The 22,448-nt window shown below is 37.4% G+C and overlaps 2 protein-coding genes across 3 annotated transcripts; both read right to left on the bottom strand.

Moving 5' to 3' along the window:
- Positions 1-4,286: 4,286 nt before the first annotated feature.
- arl4a (ADP ribosylation factor like GTPase 4A) lies at positions 4,287-9,907 on the bottom strand. 2 transcript variants are annotated; one of them, XM_005799430.2, is made up of 2 exons: positions 9,798-9,907; positions 4,287-6,210 (listed from the first exon to the last, which is right to left on the bottom strand). In XM_005799430.2, exon 2 carries the CDS (start codon positions 6,106-6,108, stop codon positions 5,506-5,508), a length of 603 nt encoding a protein of 200 aa, XP_005799487.1. In that variant the 5' UTR covers positions 6,109-6,210; positions 9,798-9,907; the 3' UTR covers positions 4,287-5,505. The 2 variants fall into 2 exon arrangements, with proteins under 2 accessions (XP_005799487.1, XP_023187171.1); XM_023331403.1 differs by lacking the exon at positions 9,798-9,907 and adding an exon at positions 9,147-9,636.
- A 9,145-nt stretch (positions 9,908-19,052) lies between these two features.
- LOC106699634 (kallikrein 1-related peptidase b21-like) lies at positions 19,053-20,942 on the bottom strand. The gene is made up of 6 exons (XM_014468915.2): positions 20,903-20,942; positions 20,480-20,672; positions 20,212-20,397; positions 19,691-19,752; positions 19,484-19,608; positions 19,053-19,390 (listed from the first exon to the last, which is right to left on the bottom strand). Exons 1-6 carry the CDS (start codon positions 20,940-20,942, stop codon positions 19,241-19,243), a joined length of 756 nt encoding a protein of 251 aa, XP_014324401.1. The 3' UTR covers positions 19,053-19,240.
- Positions 20,943-22,448: the final 1,506 nt, after the last annotated feature.

Here is a 22,448-nt window from a genome sequence, read left to right as displayed (position 1 = left end):
ACAACCATTTTCTCGTTCATAATGAGAGAAACAAACTTAGTTTTCTATGAACAAACTTCTTTAAAAAAAACCACACGAGCTAATAAATGAGCAGTGGCATGTAGAAGGGACTGGATGATAAGGAGTTTCTATCTTAAACTGTCTTAGGGGTGCGACCATGCTGAGCAACGCAACCAAGATATCCTTAAGAGAAAACTCAGAAGGTTCTGAGAAAACGTGAATTCCCAGCAGCTCCGCCCACCTTGTAACTCCGTATCAGAACATGTTGTACTTGACGCATGGAGTCGTACCGCAATCCAACTCAACGAAATAACTGCCAAAGTCAAATATGCCCAGGCTTATAGTGGCACAACCCCAATTCCAAAGAAACGCAGCAAAAAAGGTGTGAAGAAACACATTAAAGTGCCTCTTATCACGTCAAAGGGAAATAGTCTGAAGTTGCTCTAATAAACATTTCCTGAACACTTCAAGAAAAACAAGAAAGGGGTAAAAGGTCAGAAAAAGCGAAATGTGATTTAAGCTGCATTACATTAAACCATGTCAGCAATAACAAAACCCAAGGGAGGAACTGTACTCTCTGACAACGATCCCCCAGTGAGTGCCTTGGCAGAAAACCAATGAGCTGAGTGCTGTGTGCACAAAGCAGGACAGGACACACGTTAAGGAAAGACAGGGTGTAGTGGGCAGAGACGGGGAAACAGAGGGAATGCCTCTGCTCTTAAAGGTTTCCTTCCTCGGCAAACAAGTTGGGCAAGACGCACCTGGTCAGGGGACTATTACCATTCCTGTTTTTCTGTGAAACTTTTTGTTTTGTGCTTTCAAACAGGAGAGCACACTGTTTTCTATTCTGAAATTTACTCATCTCCTTTTAGAGACAGTCACAATAGGCAAAGATCTTATTAATCATAGCATCATAGTGCTATTTTAGACACGCAGCTGCTTTGTTAGGCTTAATTATTTCAAAGGAATGCAAAAACAAGTGGTGTTAATGCATAGAGTCATATATCCAAGTGTAATCCAAAAATACTCAGACATGCTGCCTTTCTCCGCAATGTCCTGCCCCAGCCTGTTTCACTGGGCTTGGCCTGCAGACTGTAACAACACCTTCCAGCTTATAGGCAGTGGAAATAATAAAAAAAACTACATACTTCTGTACAGATGTCAGATTTCTATGACATAAGAATAACAAAAGAAAATCATTTCAGAATCTTTAGCACCTTTGATTTGGCTAACAACTTGTTCAATGGGATTAAAAATAAAGGGAAACTATTTTGATTCTATTGACACTATGCAACTACGTCACTTAATCATTCCAGGCACCATAATGGATGTCGGAAGTGAGCGACTGAAATTGTTTTCACAAGTTGTTTTCGCCAGTTTATTCATGGTTTCTACTTGTTCAAGTCGAGCTAATTTGTCTGTGAACGCAACACACCTGGTTGGGGCTCATAGACGGCCGTATTTACAACAATTGGAAATAGCTAGCTTAGAAACCGACCCATTCGTCTTCCCTTATGACGTATTGATCAAATTACCGACTTTGCCTGAATTCACACCACATGATTTATATCTCTATGTCATAAACAGTTCAGTTAGACAGTTAAAGTGCCTCTTTCTTAGTTGGATCTCAGGAAAAACTACGGAGAGCTAGTTGATTTGCCTAAAAAGTCAGTTAGTTTGTGGAGGTGTGAATGCGTAATCCAACTCCGTTGGACCTAAAAAGTGAACTTTGTTCCACTTCAACTTATCGGTTGAAGTTAGGCTTGTCACTATAAACAATAAATTAATTAGTTGCATGATAAATTTAAACAAGCTTTACAATTTCCATTTACATGATTCTCTTTTCACTCTTTCTACAAAAAACTGGATGATAAAAGTCTTCAGTCTGCTGCTTTGGTCTCAGCTGGATAATTTTGTATGCAGAGAATTTATAATTCATTTTATTTGCTGTTGTGTTCTCACATCGTTATGACATTATTACCACTGTATTACTTGAAAATGGTTCCAAAACAACATTATCATTTATTTCAATCATTTCTGGGACAATCTATGGTCCAGGAAAATTTGTTATTGTGACAGGCTTATGTAACGCTAGAGTTTTTTTCTTATTCTAAGTCCATTCTCTGTCGTATGCAGGATGATTAATGGTCCATCAATCAATAATCCAAATGTTTTTAGTCCATGATCCAAGGCAATAGGTCCGGAAAAGGAAAGTAGTTTGGTTCAATAAAGTCCTACCGCAAAGCTGCAGTGATCCAGTAGCTCGCCATCTTGGGTTGATACAGGGGGTGGAAAAAAACCCTGACCTAAACAAGGTCATAAATAAAAACAAAAAATAGCATTCACATTTAAACAGGGTTAAACTGTTATCCAAAATGACTAAACATTCATTAAAGAAATAGGTTCTATATTCCATAAAGCATTTTTCAAGTTACAGATCAAATTAAAGTGCAAGCTTAATTCGATCTGGAGAGACTCAGACGGAGATAGGAAGACAATTAGAAGAGTTTATTGACAAACAGAATTTAAAGTCTTTGGCGCTCGGGCCCCGGCTAGGGATAACGGTTATCGCAGCGTTAGCGATAGGCTTCAGATGAGCATCCCCGATGCTGTTAGGAACGTCATCCCCCAGGGCCCGGCACTGGTGGTGGAGGTTGAAGAAGGGTGCGGGCCTCAGGACCGGGCGAGTGGAGGAGAAGGGGTGGTGGTGGGTTGAGCTCGGCTGGAGAGCGAAGGACGCCATGAATGAAGGTCCTTATCAGCTGGGACTTGGTCGATGATTGGACGTGACGTGGCTTGGTCCGGCGTTGATAGGTCGACGATTGTGGGCAGGTCGCTTCAAATAACGGGTCCGGTGGGGATAAAAGAGTCTTCCAGTTTGAATTTGCGCCTAGGCTTCATTTTAAGTTTAATTGACATTAGAGTCAATTAAACTTAATTGACTTAAGTATTGTTTCAATAAACAGCAATGAATTGATCTTTTGTTTTGTTGCAACTTCAAATAAATGATCCAATTCCAGAGTTCTATAGGCCGTCTACAAAATCAATAAAAAGTTTCCGAAAAGGACAAATTTACAAAACTCAAAGGGCTTAGTTAATACTTTGATGATCTATCTTCTATTCGGCCACAAAATGAACGAAAAGATCATTTTTTAATCTCTAAGACCTTTTTTTTTTAGTCACCAATACATGGATTTTGAGTGGGCGAGTCGCTGCCGCATTTCTACTAGTAAAACAAACAAAGTACGTAAAATAAACGGCTCACCGTCGAGTGGTTGCCAGGAAACAAACAATTTAATCCTTCGGCTGTGTTAATTTGGCTCGATTCAGCAACATTCTTCAACGATTTTGGAAAATACCAAGCACAAGCAGCTAGCCACACCGACAGCAGCAACAGAAATGGAGGAGATCCGAGTTCACCTCTGACCCGGAACCTAAAGTGTGTTGTCAGTTTGACCCGCCAAAATAAAACATGGGTTGATTATTTTTTGCGTTGGTTACACTTAATCGAAGTGAACTCTGGTGTGGTTTGAATGCACATGTGTTTGCAAAGCGGATTGGAGACCGCTCCAAAAGCAGGAAGCGGACTATAGCACAGGGCATTCTGGGTAAATACAATCAAAGCAAACGAATTAGTCTAGTGCTAGTCGGAGAAATAGTTCATGGTTTTTTACCGACTACAAAAGAAATCCTACTACCACTAAAATCTGAGACCACTCCATTTTTGTTTACATTATGTGCAGAAGGAAGTCTTCTTCTGAGATTCTGGTGTTATTTCCTTTAGGAGCTTTTGGTGTAGCGCCCCTAAAGGCAAGGAGGGGAAAGGCTTTTCACAAGTTTGGTTATTTAAGGTGTAGATTTTGTATCCACCATAGCTTGACACATCTTTGCTTTTTGTTATGGCTAATTTGAAGGCTTATCCACAGATGTTTTTGTGATGTTTTTGAACTGAAAACCTGGAGGTAGACATGTTGTAATCATCCTGCAGTCATTAAAACACACCCTCAGTCTTTGGGTGTGTTCATCTGTCAGTGCAATTAGTGTGCAGGCTACATAAAATGAAACCAAAGGCAAGTTTGCAAAGTGAAAATTAGAGATTATAGCATGACTGAACATGAATTTTGTTTTGAAGAGTCACATGAATGAACCGCAGAACAACTTGTCCTGCAACATCAGCCGCTCCTCTGCAGGAACTGGTTTAGTTGCTCCTCTCTTTTCATTTTTCCCCTGGCAACACATTCCAAGGTCTTGAATCTTGGATTAAAGTATAACCAATCACTCCAGAATTGTTTCAAACATACTTTATTTAGCAAAACATAATGCATATATATCGTCTGATGTCAGCCAGTGTGGAAAAAACTACTGTACATTAGCATTTTCTGTCCAAATATCTCTATAAAAGTCGAAACACAATATGATCCGTTTTTAATCTGTAAACTCCAGAAAAGGTGAAGATCTAAAGTGCATTTTTAAAAATCTAGATAGACAGCAAACAATCAGATGATACTGTAATAATTCATAATACTTTTTATTTTTACAAAACAAAAAAAATCCAGTGTGGAGAAAAAAAATTTTTACAAGATATAACAACATTTGAACCAATTAAATACAACTGCCTCTCGTGTGCAACCTCTTTTTTTGTCCCTCCTTCAACGAGTCAAAGCCTTGAATCATTTTTGGTAATATCGGGTGAAAACCAGCCGCTTGAAATCACGTAGCATCCTTTAAGCATTTTCAATCACCTTTCCAGACCCCAAAACCTTCACTGCTGCGTAGTTCCGCTATAAAACACATCTACACATGTCTGAAACCTTCACCTCCTCCTACTGTTATTCTTCACCTTCACTTCCTGATCAACAGCATTGACATCCAACCACAACCGGGAATCCTAAAAGCTCACCTTTGGACTAATAAAACTCAGCCCAGTGAATATGAACCTGCAGTGAAACAGGGGGGTGGGGGGGAATAGTTCCTTCATAATATAACAGCAGGAAAAAAAAAATCTAATTTTGTTACCCTGAAAAACACCAAATCTGACTGGGCAGTTTTGGTCTACTTTATAGTGCAAATATCTTATTACACTTGAAATAAGACTAAACTATCATGCAAGTATCTTTTCAGCAAGATACAGGACCTTGTTTTAAGTTAATAATTCCTTAATATTGGTGAAAAAGTTCCAGTTCCACTGGTAGATGAATTTACTGCCAATTTCCATTTGGTAGTAAATTTACTACCAAATTCCCCAATTCTAAACAGTGACAACTGGGGAAATTGTCACTTGTAACAGGACAATTTCCCCATGTTATAAAGTGAAACAATCTGCCAATGGAGCTAGTACTTTTTTCATCAAAATCAAGAAATTATTTACTTAAAACAAGCTTCTGTATCTCCTGGTAAGTTACTTTTACGTTAGCAGTGTCTTAATTCAAGTGCACTCAGATATTTGCACTAGAAACTAGACAAGAAAATACTTTGCAAGATTTGGCGTTTTTGCAGTGTATGAATTTATCTCTTCTTCTTCTGCTGGCGAAGCATTTTTCTCCTCTTCTGGATCATCTTGTAGAGTTCGTCAAGGCCGTCTCGGAGTCCGTCCCCGATGATGGCGCAGCAGGCCTGCAGGTGCCAGGGCGTGGCGGGGCCCAGCTCCTTCAGTGCCAGCAGCTTCTCGATCTCCCCCTGCGCCAGCGACACCCTCAAGTCCTGCTTGTTGGCCACCACCAGCACCGGGACACCCTGGTTCTCCGAACTCTTGGCAATCTTATGCAGCTCGGTCTTGGCCTCCTCCATGCGCTCCGCATCTGCAGAGTCCACCACGAATATGATGCCGTCCGTGCATCGCGTGTACGACTTCCACAGGGGGCGGAGCTTCTCCTGACCCCCAACGTCCCAGAAGTGGAAGGTGACGGCCCGGTTTCTGCCCAGGGTCACTTTCACCTTCTCCGAGTTGAAGCCTTTGGTCGGCACCGTGTTCACAAACTCGTTGAACTGCAGTCTGTATAACACCGTCGTCTTTCCAGCAGAGTCTAGTCCAAGAATGGCGATGTGAAAGGACTGGAAGAACGACATGTTGGAGGAAAACTTAGGCTGTTCAGACAGTCCATTCCCCATCGTTCCACATCGGGAGGAACAGGAAACCAACGAGGTTCACGAAAGGCGATCCGGAAGTAATCCTCACAGGCGCTTATAGTCCGAAAAGGCAGCAGGAATTACCTGAAATTAAATTCTCTGTGTTACTTTGGTACAAAATACAGAATTCAAAAGGTAAAGATGCTGCTTTACTATTCTTAGTCTAACCAAACTGAAGACATCGGATCCGACATTAACCAAAGGAGGAATAAAGGTTAAATCACAGTTAATCTCTGTGTGATTAAGATCAGATTTTGGTTTTCCAGCTTGTGGTCAGAGCCACAATAATGGACAGATCTCCTTGTGCGCCTGTTGCAGTAAGCAATAAATCAGCTGAACTCATGATAAATTAAAATGAGCTCAATAATTTCCTTTTACGTGATTTATAATATTTCTCTTTTTACCAAAAGCTGGATGACAAAAGTTTTCAATCTGGTACTTTGGTCTCAACTAGCCATTTTTTGAAGGACAATTTTGTTTACAGAGACTTCGTAATTTATTTTGTTTATTGTCTCTGTTGTTTTGTTTATTTATTTGGGATATTTAAAATGTCTTTCAGTTCCAGTATTAAATATTCATTAGAATTTAAAGTTTAGTGTTTCATGAAACACTTGCGTATTATGCCATTGAAAATGGTCTAAAAGCAACACTTTTATTGTTTATCTTGGTAACATCTGAGACAATTTATCATTCAACAAAATGTGTTATGACAGACCTGCCGCTTTGCCAAGATGACCCAGATTTACTTTAGTCACTTACATGGATGACAAGAGCAAAACATACCCCCCCCCCCAAAAAAAGTTATGATTTATCTGACAAAATAAAAAAGTCCCAGTATTTCTTTGATGGGTGAGATGCTTTCAGAATATTTATGTACATCGATTTGCAATCATTTCTTTCTTCATATCATTTATGTTAAACTTTTTTAAGTGTTTAGAAGCCCCTCCCCCAAAACTCCCACTCTTCTTTAATGATTTCTGAGCAGAAATACCACAGTATCTTTGTTTTTACTTGTAAAACGATTACATTTATAGCTAACCGTCTGTTTGCATTTGGAGCCCTGATTTGATTCAAAGTGTTCAGTAAGAAAACATGTTGGATCCAAAACATGTTGAATTCCACTGAACTCGGATTAGTAGTTAGTTTGCCAGGAAACCTAAACATGTCTAGTCTAGTTGAGCAAGCATGACTTCAGAGACGCACCAACTGGATTTTACAGAATTCAGCTTTAAAAATGTGACCAATAACTCACACCGCAAAACAACACTCTTCGGTGGTGAAGTTTCAACTGAGGAAAAGACTCAGAAGTATCTTGATTCACTGTCAGTAAAGTGTTCAAAGAATGAATCAGATGAAGCAAATAAGATGTGAGAAGCGATTTGAAATCAAGCATTTTGTGCAAAAATATCCAAAGAATTTACAAAGAATGCACAGATAGAGGTAGGTGGTTTGACTGGTCAAGAACTTATTCTTTACTACAAGCACATTTTTATAGTAGTAGAAATTATTCTACCATTATTCTAAAGTAGAAATTTAGAATAATGGTGAAAAAATAAGAGAAATTGGTATAAATAGACCAGACTTTTACAAAATCGGAAACTGGTACATGTCTACTTTATTTACAAACTAATCACTTACAAACTTCTCATTAAATGTCTTTTCAAAGCCATCAAAAGGAAATACAGGATTATTGCCCCATTGATGGCTTCTGAAACGGGAGTTTGCTTTTCAGAAACATGACTCACATTTTTATAATTGCTCAAAATTACTTTTACTGGCACGAAATGGTGCCCACATTTTGAAATATCATAATAACTGCAGATAATTACAGGTATAATTGAAGGATTTTATTTCTACTCGTACCATCAACTTATTTTATTTTTTGGCAGCGTCGCTAGAGTTTCGCATAGCTACAATGTAGCATTTTAAGAAGAAGAAGATATTTGAGTCAAATGCTATTTTGAGTAGCCATATCAGGAATAATGGTGGACATTAGAACCCACTACTTGTGTAAAGTGGTGAAATTTGATCAATTGAGCTACATTGGTGGATTTGCAACTAAAACAGAAGAATGGTGTTAAATTTATACAAATTTATACTTGTTGGGGGCAGCACTGCGCCTGATACAAAGCAAAAACCAACAAACATTTCTAAGAAAAACCAAACGATTAAATCTAAGATTGACCATCGAGATTTTACCATTTCATACTTTTGGTCTTGTTGTACCTGAGTTTTTCACGCATTTCCTCCAACTTAAAGAAATATATAGGACCTAGTGGACATGGAAATGTTGGAAAGGAAATGTTGTTGTATTACTCATGCTAGAAAAATCTGCCAACAGCCTTCTCCCTACTTTAACTTGTATCCTAAACAAGCCACTTAATTTCTACTTAAACATTGCATATCCCTTTATTTCAATGCAGAAATGTCACATACAATTTTATTTAATTCACCATTACTTTCAGAAATGGCAGCCCATTTCTAATAATTGTGATTAGACAATTCTTGTTAAAAATGGCCTATTATGAGCCCTGATCAAACCAAAATCAGTGTGAGTGACATATCATTTTATGAAACTACACATTTATAGTGCGTTGCATTTTTTTCCCAATATATGCCTTTTTAAAACGAATGGTTTTAAATAATGAAGTCGTTTTTGGGTTTTTTTGCAATCAGGACAAATATTACACAAATGTTTTTGAAAACAAACCAAAAAAAACAACAATAGCTTGTAAGATTTTCTTCCAAATTTGTAATTGCCCTGCCTGTTTGGGATGCTGTAACAAAGATTATTCGTAATAGAATGACATAAAGCTTTCATTTGCTCTACTTTGTCTTTGTAACACTATATTTAAGGTAAAACTATGAATCTACCAGCTGCATTTTTTCAGGAAATATATTGTACAATTTGAAAATGAATCTGGGTGTAATTAGAGTTACATTTTCACCCAACACACCACGGTTTACAGAAAATTTACACACAAAAAAAGCCTTTTTATTCTGATGCAGCACTCCCTTACCTCTCAGTGAGAGAGTCCTCTGTGGTTAAAATGTTAAATCTAATCCTCTCCAAGCTGAGATGTAATTTCTTCTGTCGTCTACTCGATCTGAAATCCAGCTCACGGCGTATTTCCTCTTATTTTCACAGCAACGAAGGCGGAAAAAAAATCCACCTAACAACAGCAAAGCACCACCCTCCCTGGCTGGCTGCTTCTCCTCCGCGCCCCGTGTGGATCTATGGCTGATGACACCGCTGCTACTGCTTGTGTATCCTGTCCGACTGGGGCAACACCCACACCGGCACTGCGGACAAATCTGATTGGCTCCTGGGATCCTATCTCTTTCCGCTGATTGGCTAAAACTACTGCCACTCACGTTCTACGCCTGGAAACACGGGATCACCTGTTGCCCAGAATGCTCGACACACCATTACATTCTACCCACCCATAGACCTAGTTTGAAGACATTTACAACAAACATACGAAGCTCGTCACTGTGTTTAACGCTCGCTAGAGCAAAACACACAAGGTAACTAGAATACGCATATACACACGGCATTCAAGCCAACCTATTTGGGTGTTTTAGACAAAAAAAAAAAACGACCTGGAAAAATGCTACCGGGACAGCTAAGCTAGCTGCCACCGGAGACACAGACGTGAGAATAAACCTACCGTTTGCTTTAGCGTGGAGAGTCGTCGTGTTTTCCCTGCTTTGTCTTGCCTGTGTGTGTGAGAGGGAGAGAGAGGCCACATTCACATTCACTGTGTGTTGTTTGCGGGAACAGCGCCGCCCCGCTTGTCCCCGCATGTTTTTGTTTAAAATGATTGGTCAGAAAGCAGGAAACACCGCCACACTCTCCAAAGCCCCACAAGGGTATCAACACTCTGGCTGCTGGCCACCGAGTTGCGTAACCAGCATGTGTTTCTCTTTTCTTCCAGACATAATATAAGAACTAAACAAACTAGGGATTATACCACCCTGTCCACTAGGCTTATTGCTTTGTTGTAGTAAAAGAAATACAAATCTTTCCCAGGGGTTTAAGTCAAGTTGAGTTTTTTTTGTTGTTGAACATTGCAGCAGCAAGACAGTTTAAAGTGCTTTACATGAGAAAAAAATATCAAAATAAACAACAGTAAAAAAAACCAAAAAACATTACATTACAGTGGCAAAATAAAGAGAAGTAATACAAAGTTGTAAACCACTATAAAATGAATCTATGTTCCAGATGCATAGAATAAATCAATGCATGGAAAAGCTATAACATTCTTCAGCTAAACAAACAATACTGAACTGATAGAACTAGTTTCTAGTTATATTACAACTAGAAACTAGTGATCATGTCCGGAATCTGGGTTTAGTGAACCCATAAAGACACATAAACACATAAAGACAATTATCACCCAAATAACATTTCAAGTAAACAAATACTGGTGTCGCAATATCTTGAGAAACTCATCCAAGTGTCTTCATAAAAAGTCAATCAGATGGCTAATCCAGAAAGCCGCTGCTCGCGTTCTCACTAAAACTAGGAAATGCATCACCCCATTCTTAATTCATCTAGTCATCTGTCTGACAGCTGAAGTTTTGCCCAAACTGCATATTTGAAGCAATGAAGCAACGTTGACCGAGCCAAAGCAGCTGCTTAAGGCTGTTGCTGCTAAATGTTGTTGTCCTACACAATGCCTCTACTTTGGCTTTATCTATATTTAATGATTAGTGATTTTGTGAAGTTTGTTGTCTATTTTACATCCTAGAAACCTAAACTTAAAATTGAAAGAGGGTTCATGTTCCATTACCCATCTGGCTACCTGTTTAATAATATCCAACAAAATGGATGCACTCTGCAAAAACACACAAGTATTTTTGTGTAGTTTCTAGTGCAAATATAGTAGTACACTTGAATTACATACAACTCAGAGTTCCCAAGGCAAGGCAGGTTTATTTATAGTATATGACATCACTCATAATCAAGATAATTCAAAGTGGTTTTTGGGAAATTAAAGGAAAAAGAAAGAAAATCAGTGAAATATTTTATTCTTAGATATTCTACAATCAAATTCAAGGATGGATTTAGGACAAGTTGAGAAGATTGCTTTCCTAAGAAGTGATTTAACAAACCTACTGACTAAAATGCATGAAGGGTATTTCTGCACTATAAAGCATCATGTCTGTGATAACTAATGGAAAAGCTGGTGCATAAACATCAGGTTTCTTTTTTAAAGATATATATTTATTGTTTTCAACAAATTATCAACAAAGCAGCAGGACAGTCATCAGGATACATTTACACGCGAAATGTTGATCAGTCTGCTAAGACCAGTCAGTAGGTTGACGAACACTGGGATCTTCTACATCATCTTCATCTGTTGAGTCCATGCGAAGTCACCGCCATTTATATTGCTTGGAAAAATAAAACAGCCACGGTCCACAGAAAAGAAAAGTAATAACCCAACCCACACACCCACCAACCCAGAATATTAAGTCAACAAATTAAGGAATCTTAAAAATGAGAGGATTAAAAAATAGAATAACAAATACATAGAGAGATAAAGGGGATTTGCCCTGGTTTCCAAACATTCAGGATATGCTATGACCAAAAGGAATCAAAGATTCAGCAAACACTCCAGCTGTTTTATTAATTATATTGATTTTAAAACAGTTTTTGCTTCAGGTTAGTTGTTGTGTGTTGACCTAGAGCTAGTGTATATACACATTAATGAGAAATGACAATAAAACTTTTGTTATCGTTGCTTAGAGTTTCCATATCCACCAGGAATTTAAAAACTGCACACATGGCAGCATAAAGCTCTAGTGGTATGCAGAAAACCGATACGCCATTTACTTTATATTTAGCCAGTCAGTTATGTGTTGAGTCACAGACGGCATTTAAACTCATGCATGCAACTATTTCAGATACGCTTCGAGTGAGTGCCGGCTTCACGAGTTTATAATTCTGTGTTTAGTGAATGAACAGCTGTTCAGAGAGCTTCATAACTCGCCAAGCCATCTGCTTTCAGCTAAACGCTGTGAGAACCTGACGCCTCTGCCGTGGCTGCTTCACTTTATGATGCACTTTAATGTTTATCACGTTATTAAATTTAATCTGAGAAGCTGAAGAAAAAACAATCTGCCCACAAAACGATTGAAACTTATTTCACAAATTGTTCTTCATTTGTGTTCATTACATGAAACCTAGCATTTATCACACATTAAATTAAATAATTATAAAACACTTATGTTGCTTATATACTTACTTACTGAAAGTTAAAACGTAAAGTCACATTTTTTTAGCTCTATGAAATAAGGCAGAATGTATGAAAGTGCTTTACAATAAAGTCATTTGAAATTGATTAAGATTAAAACAAAAAAACGGACTTCGCTATCATAAAGTACGATAGAAATTTAGGTCGAGCTTAAAAGGTTTTATTTTGAGATTATGCTAAAACAATTTTAAAAAGCATTTATTTTTAATGCTTTCACACTGGCTGCATTTTTAATGGGTGTTTTATAACTCGGATTTTAAGTTTGAGAGTTAAAATCTGAGCTTTGACACAAAAAAAATATTATAACTGAACATCAGCATCATAATTGTGATAAAAAAATCTTAATATTCACTAGAGGAAGCAAATAAAGCAAGATTCTGATAGATTCCGAAACATAACCCTAACATAACTCCACTTAGGTCCTGGTGGTTTATTGACGTTCAACTGTGTGAAAATGTCTCTGAAACTTGTGTTCAGTGCAGATCTGCTGCTGTGCACTGTAGAAAAAATTATCTAAGTCATTTATTAATGTCTAAATAAGGACAACATGGATCAAATACACTTACAGGTGTGTAAATGTTTGAAATTCAGGATCTCTTTCATATTTTCATCAAATTGTGGAGATGAAGATTCATATTTTTGAATATATCGCCCCCCTGTGGTAAAGTCAAAGTATTACAAGTGTATAACCCACGGACCTGTGCTACATTTAGAAAAAGGCTTTAAGTATGCCATGCGTTTCTGTCTGTAATATTTTACTAAAAAATGCTGGAAAAGTCGAGTTAACTCCCAGTTTCTGGAAGCTTAGGAATTTTTCTTCTTGACAAGAAATCCTGAATTTTTCCTTTCAAATGTAACAGCAGACATTTGATTTAACAAAATTTGAACAACCATTTTAAAAAAAACATTTACTTCTTTTTAAAAACATTTCAAATTGGAAGCTCACTTGAGTATTTAGAGTTTCAGCGTGATTATGGTGGAGAGTTTGCATTTTAGGAGAACAAAAGTGAGACTGCTGCTTAGTTACAAAAGGATTTAACCTTCTTAACAAAACAATGGGGCTCAAATGGGCTTAGCTCAGCAGGAGATTTGACTAAACAAAATGCCAGGAACTTTGCAACAGTACAAAAAAGTCCTTTTCCTGCAACAAAAAAAAATCTTACAGAGTGTGTTTGGTCTAGTATCTAGTGCAAATGTCTTAGTACACTTGAAATAAGATCAAACTAGCTTACAAATAAGCAAGTTATAGGAGTTAGTTGTTAAAGTTATTGTTAACTTTAACAAATTAACAATAATTTGTTAAAGTTGCAGAACGAGTACCTGCTCTATTGCCAAATTATTTAACTTACAACTAGACATTTTACCCATGATATAAGAGAAATAATCTGCCAATGGAACTAATACTGGGTTGCTAGGTAATGGGCTGGGCTTGGCTGGGGTTGCTAGGTAACGGCGGAACGCCCGATGATTGTGAAATGGATTGTACTAGGAATATTTCATCAATATTAAAGAATTATTGATTTAAAACAAGCTCCTATATTTTGCTGAATAGCTACTTATAAGTTAGTTTTCTCTTATTTCACGTTTACTAAGATGTTTGCAATATAAATTAGACAAAAATACTTGGTAAGATTTTGTGTTGGCATCTAAAAAAGCTAGTAAACTTGATGTTCATCCAGTGTTCTCTAACAAATTCACATAAAATTGTTAGAAGACAATCTATTTTGCTATAAACTCACAAGTTGAGAATATATTTTTGAATTGTTTTAGAATATTTTTGCTTTGTTTTATAATGAATGTGGGATTGTTTCTGGTTGTTTCTTTCTGTCCCATGCAGATAAACTTATTTGTTACTTTTTTATTCCCCACTCTATAACATGATAGAACAAACTGAACTATTCTTATTAGTAAGAATAGAATTCTTACCAATTATATTGGTAAGAATTGGTTTATTGTGGTGAAGTCACTTTAGTTATAATTTAACAAAAATAAGTAGCCTCTGAAAAATTAATCATGGAAACTGCTTAATTATTACATACGTTCATACATTTAGTGTCAGATTTCTAAAAAAATATAAATTAACGTTACACTAACAATGCAAAGACACAAAATCTTACCTTGTGTTTTTGTCCAGTTTTTAGTAACAATGTCTTAGTACACTTGAAATAATACAAATCTAGCTTACAATGAACTTTACAACAAGATATGGGAGCTAGTGATTAAAAAATGTCCTAGTCCCACCGGTAGATTTATAAGAAAATATGAGAGAAAAAATCTGCCAGTGGAAGCAATAATTTTTAAAATCAATATTCAGGTGTTATTTACTTAAAACAAGCTCATATATTTTGGAGAAAAGCTTCTTGTAAGTTAGTTTTGTCTTATTTTAAGTGTGCAAAAAAAAAACCTACACCAGAAACTAGACAAAAATATTTGGTAAGATTTTGTGTTTTTGTAGTGAAAATCAGAAACTCCCATACAAAGATGATTGTGCCTAAGTTACCAGCAGAGGGCAGCCGATAAAACAACTCTGCTCATTTTATTTCTTAATACCTTTTAAGCAGTTTGTCTAAATTTCTCCAGATAATTTAGATGTCACATTGAGTTAATTTACATAACTCTTTTCTTGCGCAGCTTGCGTATGTTTTATATTTTTATTTATAAATTCAGGCTTAACATAAATCACATAAAGTCTTTAGAGGTTGTGATCACACTGACTGGAAAGAAATAAAACTTTGTGTGCTGAAAGAATATAATTAAATGAATCTACTTTATGGTTTGAACCGGCTGACATCGGTGAAAGGTTTCAGGTTGCAGCAAGTTTTGGGAGGTGGGCCCAGACAGGGTCTGCATAGATGATATTTCTTCCAGATTTCTGCTGCAGACTCTCAGACGGAGCGAGCTGTTTACTGTCTAACTACAGCATAAAACGTTTTACTGACTGAACTTCTCAACAATCTGATGTTTTGCTTTTATTCTGTGATAAAAGCAAAACATTTTTGACGTTGTAAGAAATTATTTCACCCTATACACTGCAAAAACAAAGAAAAAAAGGGTATTGTATATTCTAGAATATATATTTTAAACATAAATAAGTGAATACTGATGTATAATCTACATTGTTGAGGAGAATGTACCTTCTCTAATATGCATTTTATGTGTTCCTTGCTAATACTTACAATGTTTCAGTATGTGTGTGTTTGTGTGATTTCTAATTTTGCTGTATTTTTTAAAGGTTCAACCAATAACTGGGATCCAAATCCTTCGTGCAAAATAATGCAAATTTTTTATCACGAAACATTGTTTACTGTGCTGTCATTGATTAAACTTAAATTAAAATTGATAGATTTCTCTAAAACTTCTTCAATTTGTGCTTTATTGAATCCCTAACCCTAATCAGAATATCATTCTTTTCTTTAACAATATAATTTCCATAAGATAATATTAAGCATCCACTTTATAATATTAAAACAGCAAAGTTTAAGTACAAACAGAACTTTAAGCTATAGGTTTGTCTCAATGTCTTGCATATTTTTGGTCACATTAGGTAGAGTATCCAGAAACTAACAATATAAGAGTTGCAATATTTCTTAATATTACTCAAGTAAGACCAAAAATACAGTAAAATTACTCCTAAAAGTACAATTTATGGCATGCAATAATTAATTACAGTGGGCCAACATTAAACCGTAGTTGATAAAAGAAAGGATTTGCAATCTTTCTAGCAAAACCAAAGTTCCACTAATGATTTCAACATAAAAACACAACATGCCAGCAACTGATGGTTCATTAGTCACTACTTTAAATCACTTAAACAGATGGTGCTTCAGGGTTTTTCTTTAGGGAGACAGACCCAAGCCAAACTGTGGGATTTTGTATGAAACAGGAATTACATTAACATGTTTTTCCAAACCGGGTCCCGTTTCACACTCAGCAGCCGTTTTTAGAAGCTGACTCTTATGTGAAAATAATCTGATCAGGTCATAAAATGGAGGAATTACAAAATAATTGAAAAATAATTCACAGGATTTTGTATGTATGTAAAAAAACGTTTGCCAAAGAAATGCCAATCAGATTGTTTAGTTAAGGTCACATCTCAAAGAATTCACTGAATTTCTAAACAACTAAAACGGAAAGACAATTGTTTTTTTTATACCTTTGCAGCTGATTAAAATTTTAAAATAACTTATTTAAGAAACCTTCAACAGATCTACAATGAATAAGTTAAAAACTAATAGTTGAAAATATGTTTACTTGCATCATGAAGATGCCTCACTGTCTTGATTTTAAGTTTCAGAATTTTAAGTAGGGACATAAACAAGCTTCCTCATAAATCTCCTGGTAAAAGTCTGGAAAAACCATCAACCTCACGTTCTTACACAACCAGCAATCACGAATCTGTGTAAAAACACGATCAGGTTAAACCCACAAAGGAAAGAAGAGGCTAAATAAATGGAAACAGTTGCTTTATTTAATAGTGTAATGTTCACCCAAGTTAATTTTGTCCAATTTTCTCTGATTACAATCAGAGACGGGGAGGTGGCAGCCCTGCAGTGTCCGCCAGGAATCGTGCTGGCAGTGAAATTCAAACCAAACATAATTACCTAAAACTCCCCTGCCAAGAGCAAAACAGATGGCTGTGCAATCTATAGAACGCAACAGCAAATTATAGTCAATCATAGTCAAAGGAAATGTACACATTATATTTTCAAATGTATTTAAAACTATCTTGGGGCGTGCTGTGGTGGCGTAGGGGAGAGCGCAACCCACGTTTGGAGGCCTTGAGTCCTCGTCGTGGGTTCGATTCCCAGACCCGGCGACATTTGCTGCATGTCTTCCCCTTTTCCTGTCAACCTACTTTAATATAAGGGATACTAGAGCCCACAAAAAGACCCCCTGGAGGGGAGAAAAAAAATAAATCTCAAAAAGTGACGTAATATCTAATTATGGCAGCTGCGGTTTGAATCCCAATTGAACGTTTATTTTTAACATTTATTTATTTGGACAACAAAATAGGGATGCACAAAGGCGCAGTTGGTAGCACTATTGTCTTGCAGCAAGGAGGTTCTGGGTTCGATTCCCGGCCCGGGCTCTTTCTGCATGGAGTTTGCGTGGGTTCTCTCCGGGTACTCTGGCTTTCTCCCACAGTCCAAAAACAGGACTGTCAGGTAAATTGGTCTCTCTAAATTCTCCCTGTGTGTGTGCATGGTTGTTTGTCTGCGACAGACTGTCCAGGGTGAACCCCGCCTCTCGCCCAAAACGTTAGCTGGAGATAGGCACCAGCACCCCTCCTGACCTCATTAGGGACAAGGGTGTAAGGTTATGGATAGACTAGCAATGTCATATATAATTTTTTAATTTTAGTCTTTATAATACTAGACTTTCCACAATTCTTGTTTTCCTGTTTGACATCGGACTAAAAAAACAAAAATAGTCAAATTTTATAACCAGTCACTCTGTGATTAAAAAGCCTTTTTACTAAATTTTTTTTACTCTCACGTTAGTAGTTTATTGGATAGCTATTGTTTACTTTTAATTGAATAAAAACCTATCAAAAATATAATTAAATATAATAAATTAATATTTGATTCAATATATCTCATTCTTGTTGGTTTTGAAGCAAACAGGTACCACTTTACAATAATGGTCCCCTTAAATGTGGCAAATAGATTATGGATATACTACAAACACTTTATGAATAATTAATAACTGTTTATTATGCATTAATTAAGAGTGAGAAGGAGCTATGCTAAATATTTACGTTTAGAACAACTCCAGATAAAATATGGGTGAACAGGCTTGCCTCACTATTTGGCAAACGTGAGGCCCTGCCCCTTTTATCTTTGATGCTCCTAGTGCCATTTTTTTACTATAAAATTTACAAAGAACTTCTCTCATATTTAAACATTTGAAGAGCAAATTGTAATTTCTGAGAAGTTTCACACCATAAACATGTAAATTAGATTTTAATTTCAACAGTGAAAGAAAGTAAATATTTTTGCACTTCCTCCTTTATTTTGCAGGTGATTTTTATGTTATTGTTTTTAAGATAATTTTTTATGGGTTTATGTAAGCCTATAAAAAGTGTTCAAATTAAAAATTAAAATTAACAATGACACTTTGTTTAACTGCAAAAGAGAAAAATTTTCTATGATAATTTTTATGTTAAATTTGTGGCAACTGGAAGCTACAATTAATTAGCTATACCTGTTTTTAAACATTTACTTAAAAATTCTTTCATTCCAGATTTAGATTTTAAATTGTTTTTAACTATTACATTTTTTATTTCCTTTGTATCTTTCTAAAAAAAAGTGTTTTTTTATTATTATTTGTTTGCTATTAGGATTTAAATATCTGTTAATTGTATTATGTGACTTCTGTTTCATTATTTTTGTGCACAGCTCTTTGGTCTTGTTGGAATTTAAAGTTCTCTAGAAGTAAATCAGGAATAGTAACTCCAGAGCTGCAGAGTTTATAGATGCTGCATGTTCATTTCTGACATAAAAGACAAAAAATGAATAAATAAATTACTTCTGGTGTTCCTCTTCATGTGATTTAAAATTTTGTCAAATTTTTAGACTCAGTTCAGGGAAAATATCAACTGAACAAACTGAACCATGAATGTAAAGATGATCAGCCAAGAAATGTTTATTTTTCATCCATTTATTGATTCATTTTTCATTTCTGAGACAGAGAAAGATCCATTAGGGAGATCAAGGTCAGGTGAGAAAAAACAAAGCTATTGATTTATCCTAATTCTACAAACATGTGGATCAAACTGGTCAATATGCAATTATAAAATTATATCTGAGATGAAATTTTGATGAGAATTATATTTCATGATAGTTTATGTTTTATTTAACCCCGATTGTTGTTTTTATCCATCCAATGTATTCACACACATCCATGATGGAAACTGGTGCCTCACATGCATAGTCTGGTCCACCTTCAACCATCACACCATAAATCATGCCGTTGAACACCGCTGCTGAACCAGAGTCACCCTGCAGAAAAATTTATATCAATATATTTACTTATGATGTAAAACAGAAAAGTCCTCTAATCACTGTAGAGAGATATTGAAGAAACAAATTTACAGGACATATATCTTTGTTCGGTGCTGCAGTATAGAATACATGCCCACATGTCGGATCGAAGGCGGAACCATCATCAACTTTTATGTCGACACACTGAAGATGTGTTGCAGTAGCAGCATTGGATACTGAAGAGAAACATGAGAATCATAAACATGTTCTTCACTCGAAACAAAAATTTTATACTCATAACTTCAAACTTTCTCTCACATCGTTCATTATTGGGGCCGGTTGTCGTTGCTCCCTCTCCTGCCAGCTGAACAGTGTCACCACTGAAACACAATTAGAAAAAAATGTGAAAATACAAGATAACAATGTAGAAAATTAATTGTTACAAAGAACAATGAAATAAAAGAAAATAAATCCATGAAGGACTTTATCCACTGACACAGGAGTTTCCACCTCCAGTCCCCAGTGACATTGTACTGTGCCCTTTACATGTGTCTGGTCCAACACACCTGAGCTAAACTGGTGGCCTGATTACCTGACTCAGGTGTGCTGAAGCAGAGGCAGCAGGACTGGAGACAGAAAATCTGAAGTCATGTTGTTGATCAGAGAAAGACTTACATTTTAAGACGATAACTGCAGTCTGGTAGCTGAGCAAGTGGGACATTTGTTACTCTTTTCTGAAGCTTGAGCAACATGATGCCATGCACCCTGCTGTCATCAGTATACAGCAGGACTGGAGACAGAAAATCTGAAGTCATGTTTTTGATCAGAGAAAGACTTACATTTTAGGGCGATTACTGCAGTCTGGTAGCTTAACAGGTGGGACATCTGATACTGGTTTCCGAAGCTTCAGCAACATGATGTCATGCTGGTGGCCCTGGTCAGTATAAATCACAGGAGCTTGTCGGATTACTTGATTCTGCTGTGTAGCAGTCCGTGGATGAACTTTTAACATTGCTTCGTTAATCCTGCAGGAAAGGTTAGATTATAATGAACACACAGAAAACCTGATCATCTGCAGGTAAAACTGTGTTAATGTCTCTTTCCTACCACCCTCTCTCCGACTCCCAGCAGTGAGCTGAAGTCAGGATCCAGTTGGGGTGGATCAGAGATCCTCCACACAGGCTCATATGAGTACCATTGGATCCCTCCAGCCGAACATGATAAAGACGCTCCGTGTCAGCACAGTTATGACCTCCAATGATTCTCTTCTGCAGAGAAACATCTGAGTTCACGGAAACACCTGAAGAAGAAAAAGGAGGACTTTACTCAGAAACCAGGTGCAAACATGGCTGCTGGAACAGAAAAAGGATAAACAGTTACAGATTAAAAAGCATCACAGTTCATATGCAAAGATGTTTCAGTCTGAAACAGAATCAGAGGGAAGTTTGAGAGTCACAGAGAGCAGCAGCCTCCCTGGATCCAGTGGAAGTTTCTCCAGTGTGTCCAGTTTCTCCAGTGTTTCTGACTCACCCAGCCCCAGCAGCAGCAGCAGAACCTTCAGCAGAGCCATTGCCGGTCCAGCTTCCTGTGAATGTCTGCAGTAATGCAGCAGCTTTTAAACTCTGTTCACAACTTCCTGCTGGAAAGAAAGCCACCAATCACAGGACAGACACTGATCTGTCCAATCACAGGACAGTCACTGTTCTGCGCTGCCATCTTACTTTAACATCTCATCGTTCTAAAGAAACTTGAAAAAAGTTCTTGATCCATTGACAGATTATATCACTAATATCTAAACATTTCCCCTCTTATAATTTAAATAATTAGCCAATGAAACAAGAACTTTTTCATCAGTATTAAGGAATTGACTTAAAACAAACAGATCCTATATTTTTGCTGAGAGATTTGCATTAGAAACTAGACTAAAAATAATTAGTAAATTTTCTGTTTTTGCACTGCATACATTTGCAGTACGTTTTGCTCAAGCGAAAACTTGATTGTAAACTTGGTGAAATAAAACTGATTTTCTGAAGAAAAAACGACTCTTCCTTGTTTTCAGGTTGTCAGGCCAGTCAGGCCTGGTCAGGCCCAAACGTGTTATGAGGGTCTGCTGGGAACATCTGAACATCCATCTCCTGTGAGACAGAGCTTTAACTCCCACCTCCCGGGGAACTTTGAACAACTTTCCAGGGGAAGAAGGGGATATTGAGTCTCAATGGACCATGTTTCGCTCCTCCATTGTTGAGGCGACATATCAGAGCTGTGGTTGTCGATGCTTGTCGTGGCAGCAACCCTCGAACCCATTGGTGGACACCTTCGGTGAGGGATGCCGTCAGGCTGAAAAAGGAGTCCTATTGGGGCTTTTTGGCCTGTGGGACTCTGGAAGCAGCTGATGGGTACTGGCAGTCCAAATGGCATGTGACTCGGGTGGTTGCTGAGGCAAAAACTCTGGTGTGGGAGGAGTTTGGAAAGGCCATGGAGAAACACTTCTGCATGGCTTTGAGGTGATGCTGCTCCACCATCCGTAGTCTCAGCAGTGCAGCACCAACACTGTTTATAGTGGGGATGGTGTGCTGCTGATGTCAACTCAGGACGTTGTGGGCTGGTGGACAGAATACTTCGAAGACCTCCTCAATCTCACCAACATGCATTCCATTGAGGAAGCTGAGCCTGGGGACACTGCTATTTCATGTCGAGAGGAGCCAGTTGAGGTGGCTCGGGTATCTGGTTAGGATGCCTCCTGGAAGCCTCCCTGGTGATGGGCTCCAGGCACGTCCCACCGGGAGGAGGCCAGTCCCAGGACATGCTGGAGGGACTGTGTTTCCTGGCTGGGCTGGGAATGCCTTGAGATTCCCCCAGAGGAGCTGGAACAAGTGGCTGTGGAGAGCCTCCCTTCTTAGGCTGCTACCCCCGCAAACTGATCCCAGATAAGCGGAAGAAGATGGATGGATGGATGAATGGATAATTGGGAGAATTTCTGAGTTTCAATTTTTTATTACAATTTTGCATTTACAACAAATGCAAATGCTCTTCACTACCCAGCACTGTAATATTATTTTTCAAAATAACAGAAGCA

The sequence above is a fragment of the Xiphophorus maculatus genome, chromosome 3 (assembly GCF_002775205.1).
Source record: "Xiphophorus maculatus strain JP 163 A chromosome 3, X_maculatus-5.0-male, whole genome shotgun sequence".
In the NCBI taxonomy this organism is placed as follows: Eukaryota; Metazoa; Chordata; class Actinopteri; order Cyprinodontiformes; family Poeciliidae; genus Xiphophorus; species Xiphophorus maculatus.
The sequence above is the reverse complement of the archived record's forward strand: the minus strand, read 5'-3'. Positions and strand labels throughout refer to the sequence as shown.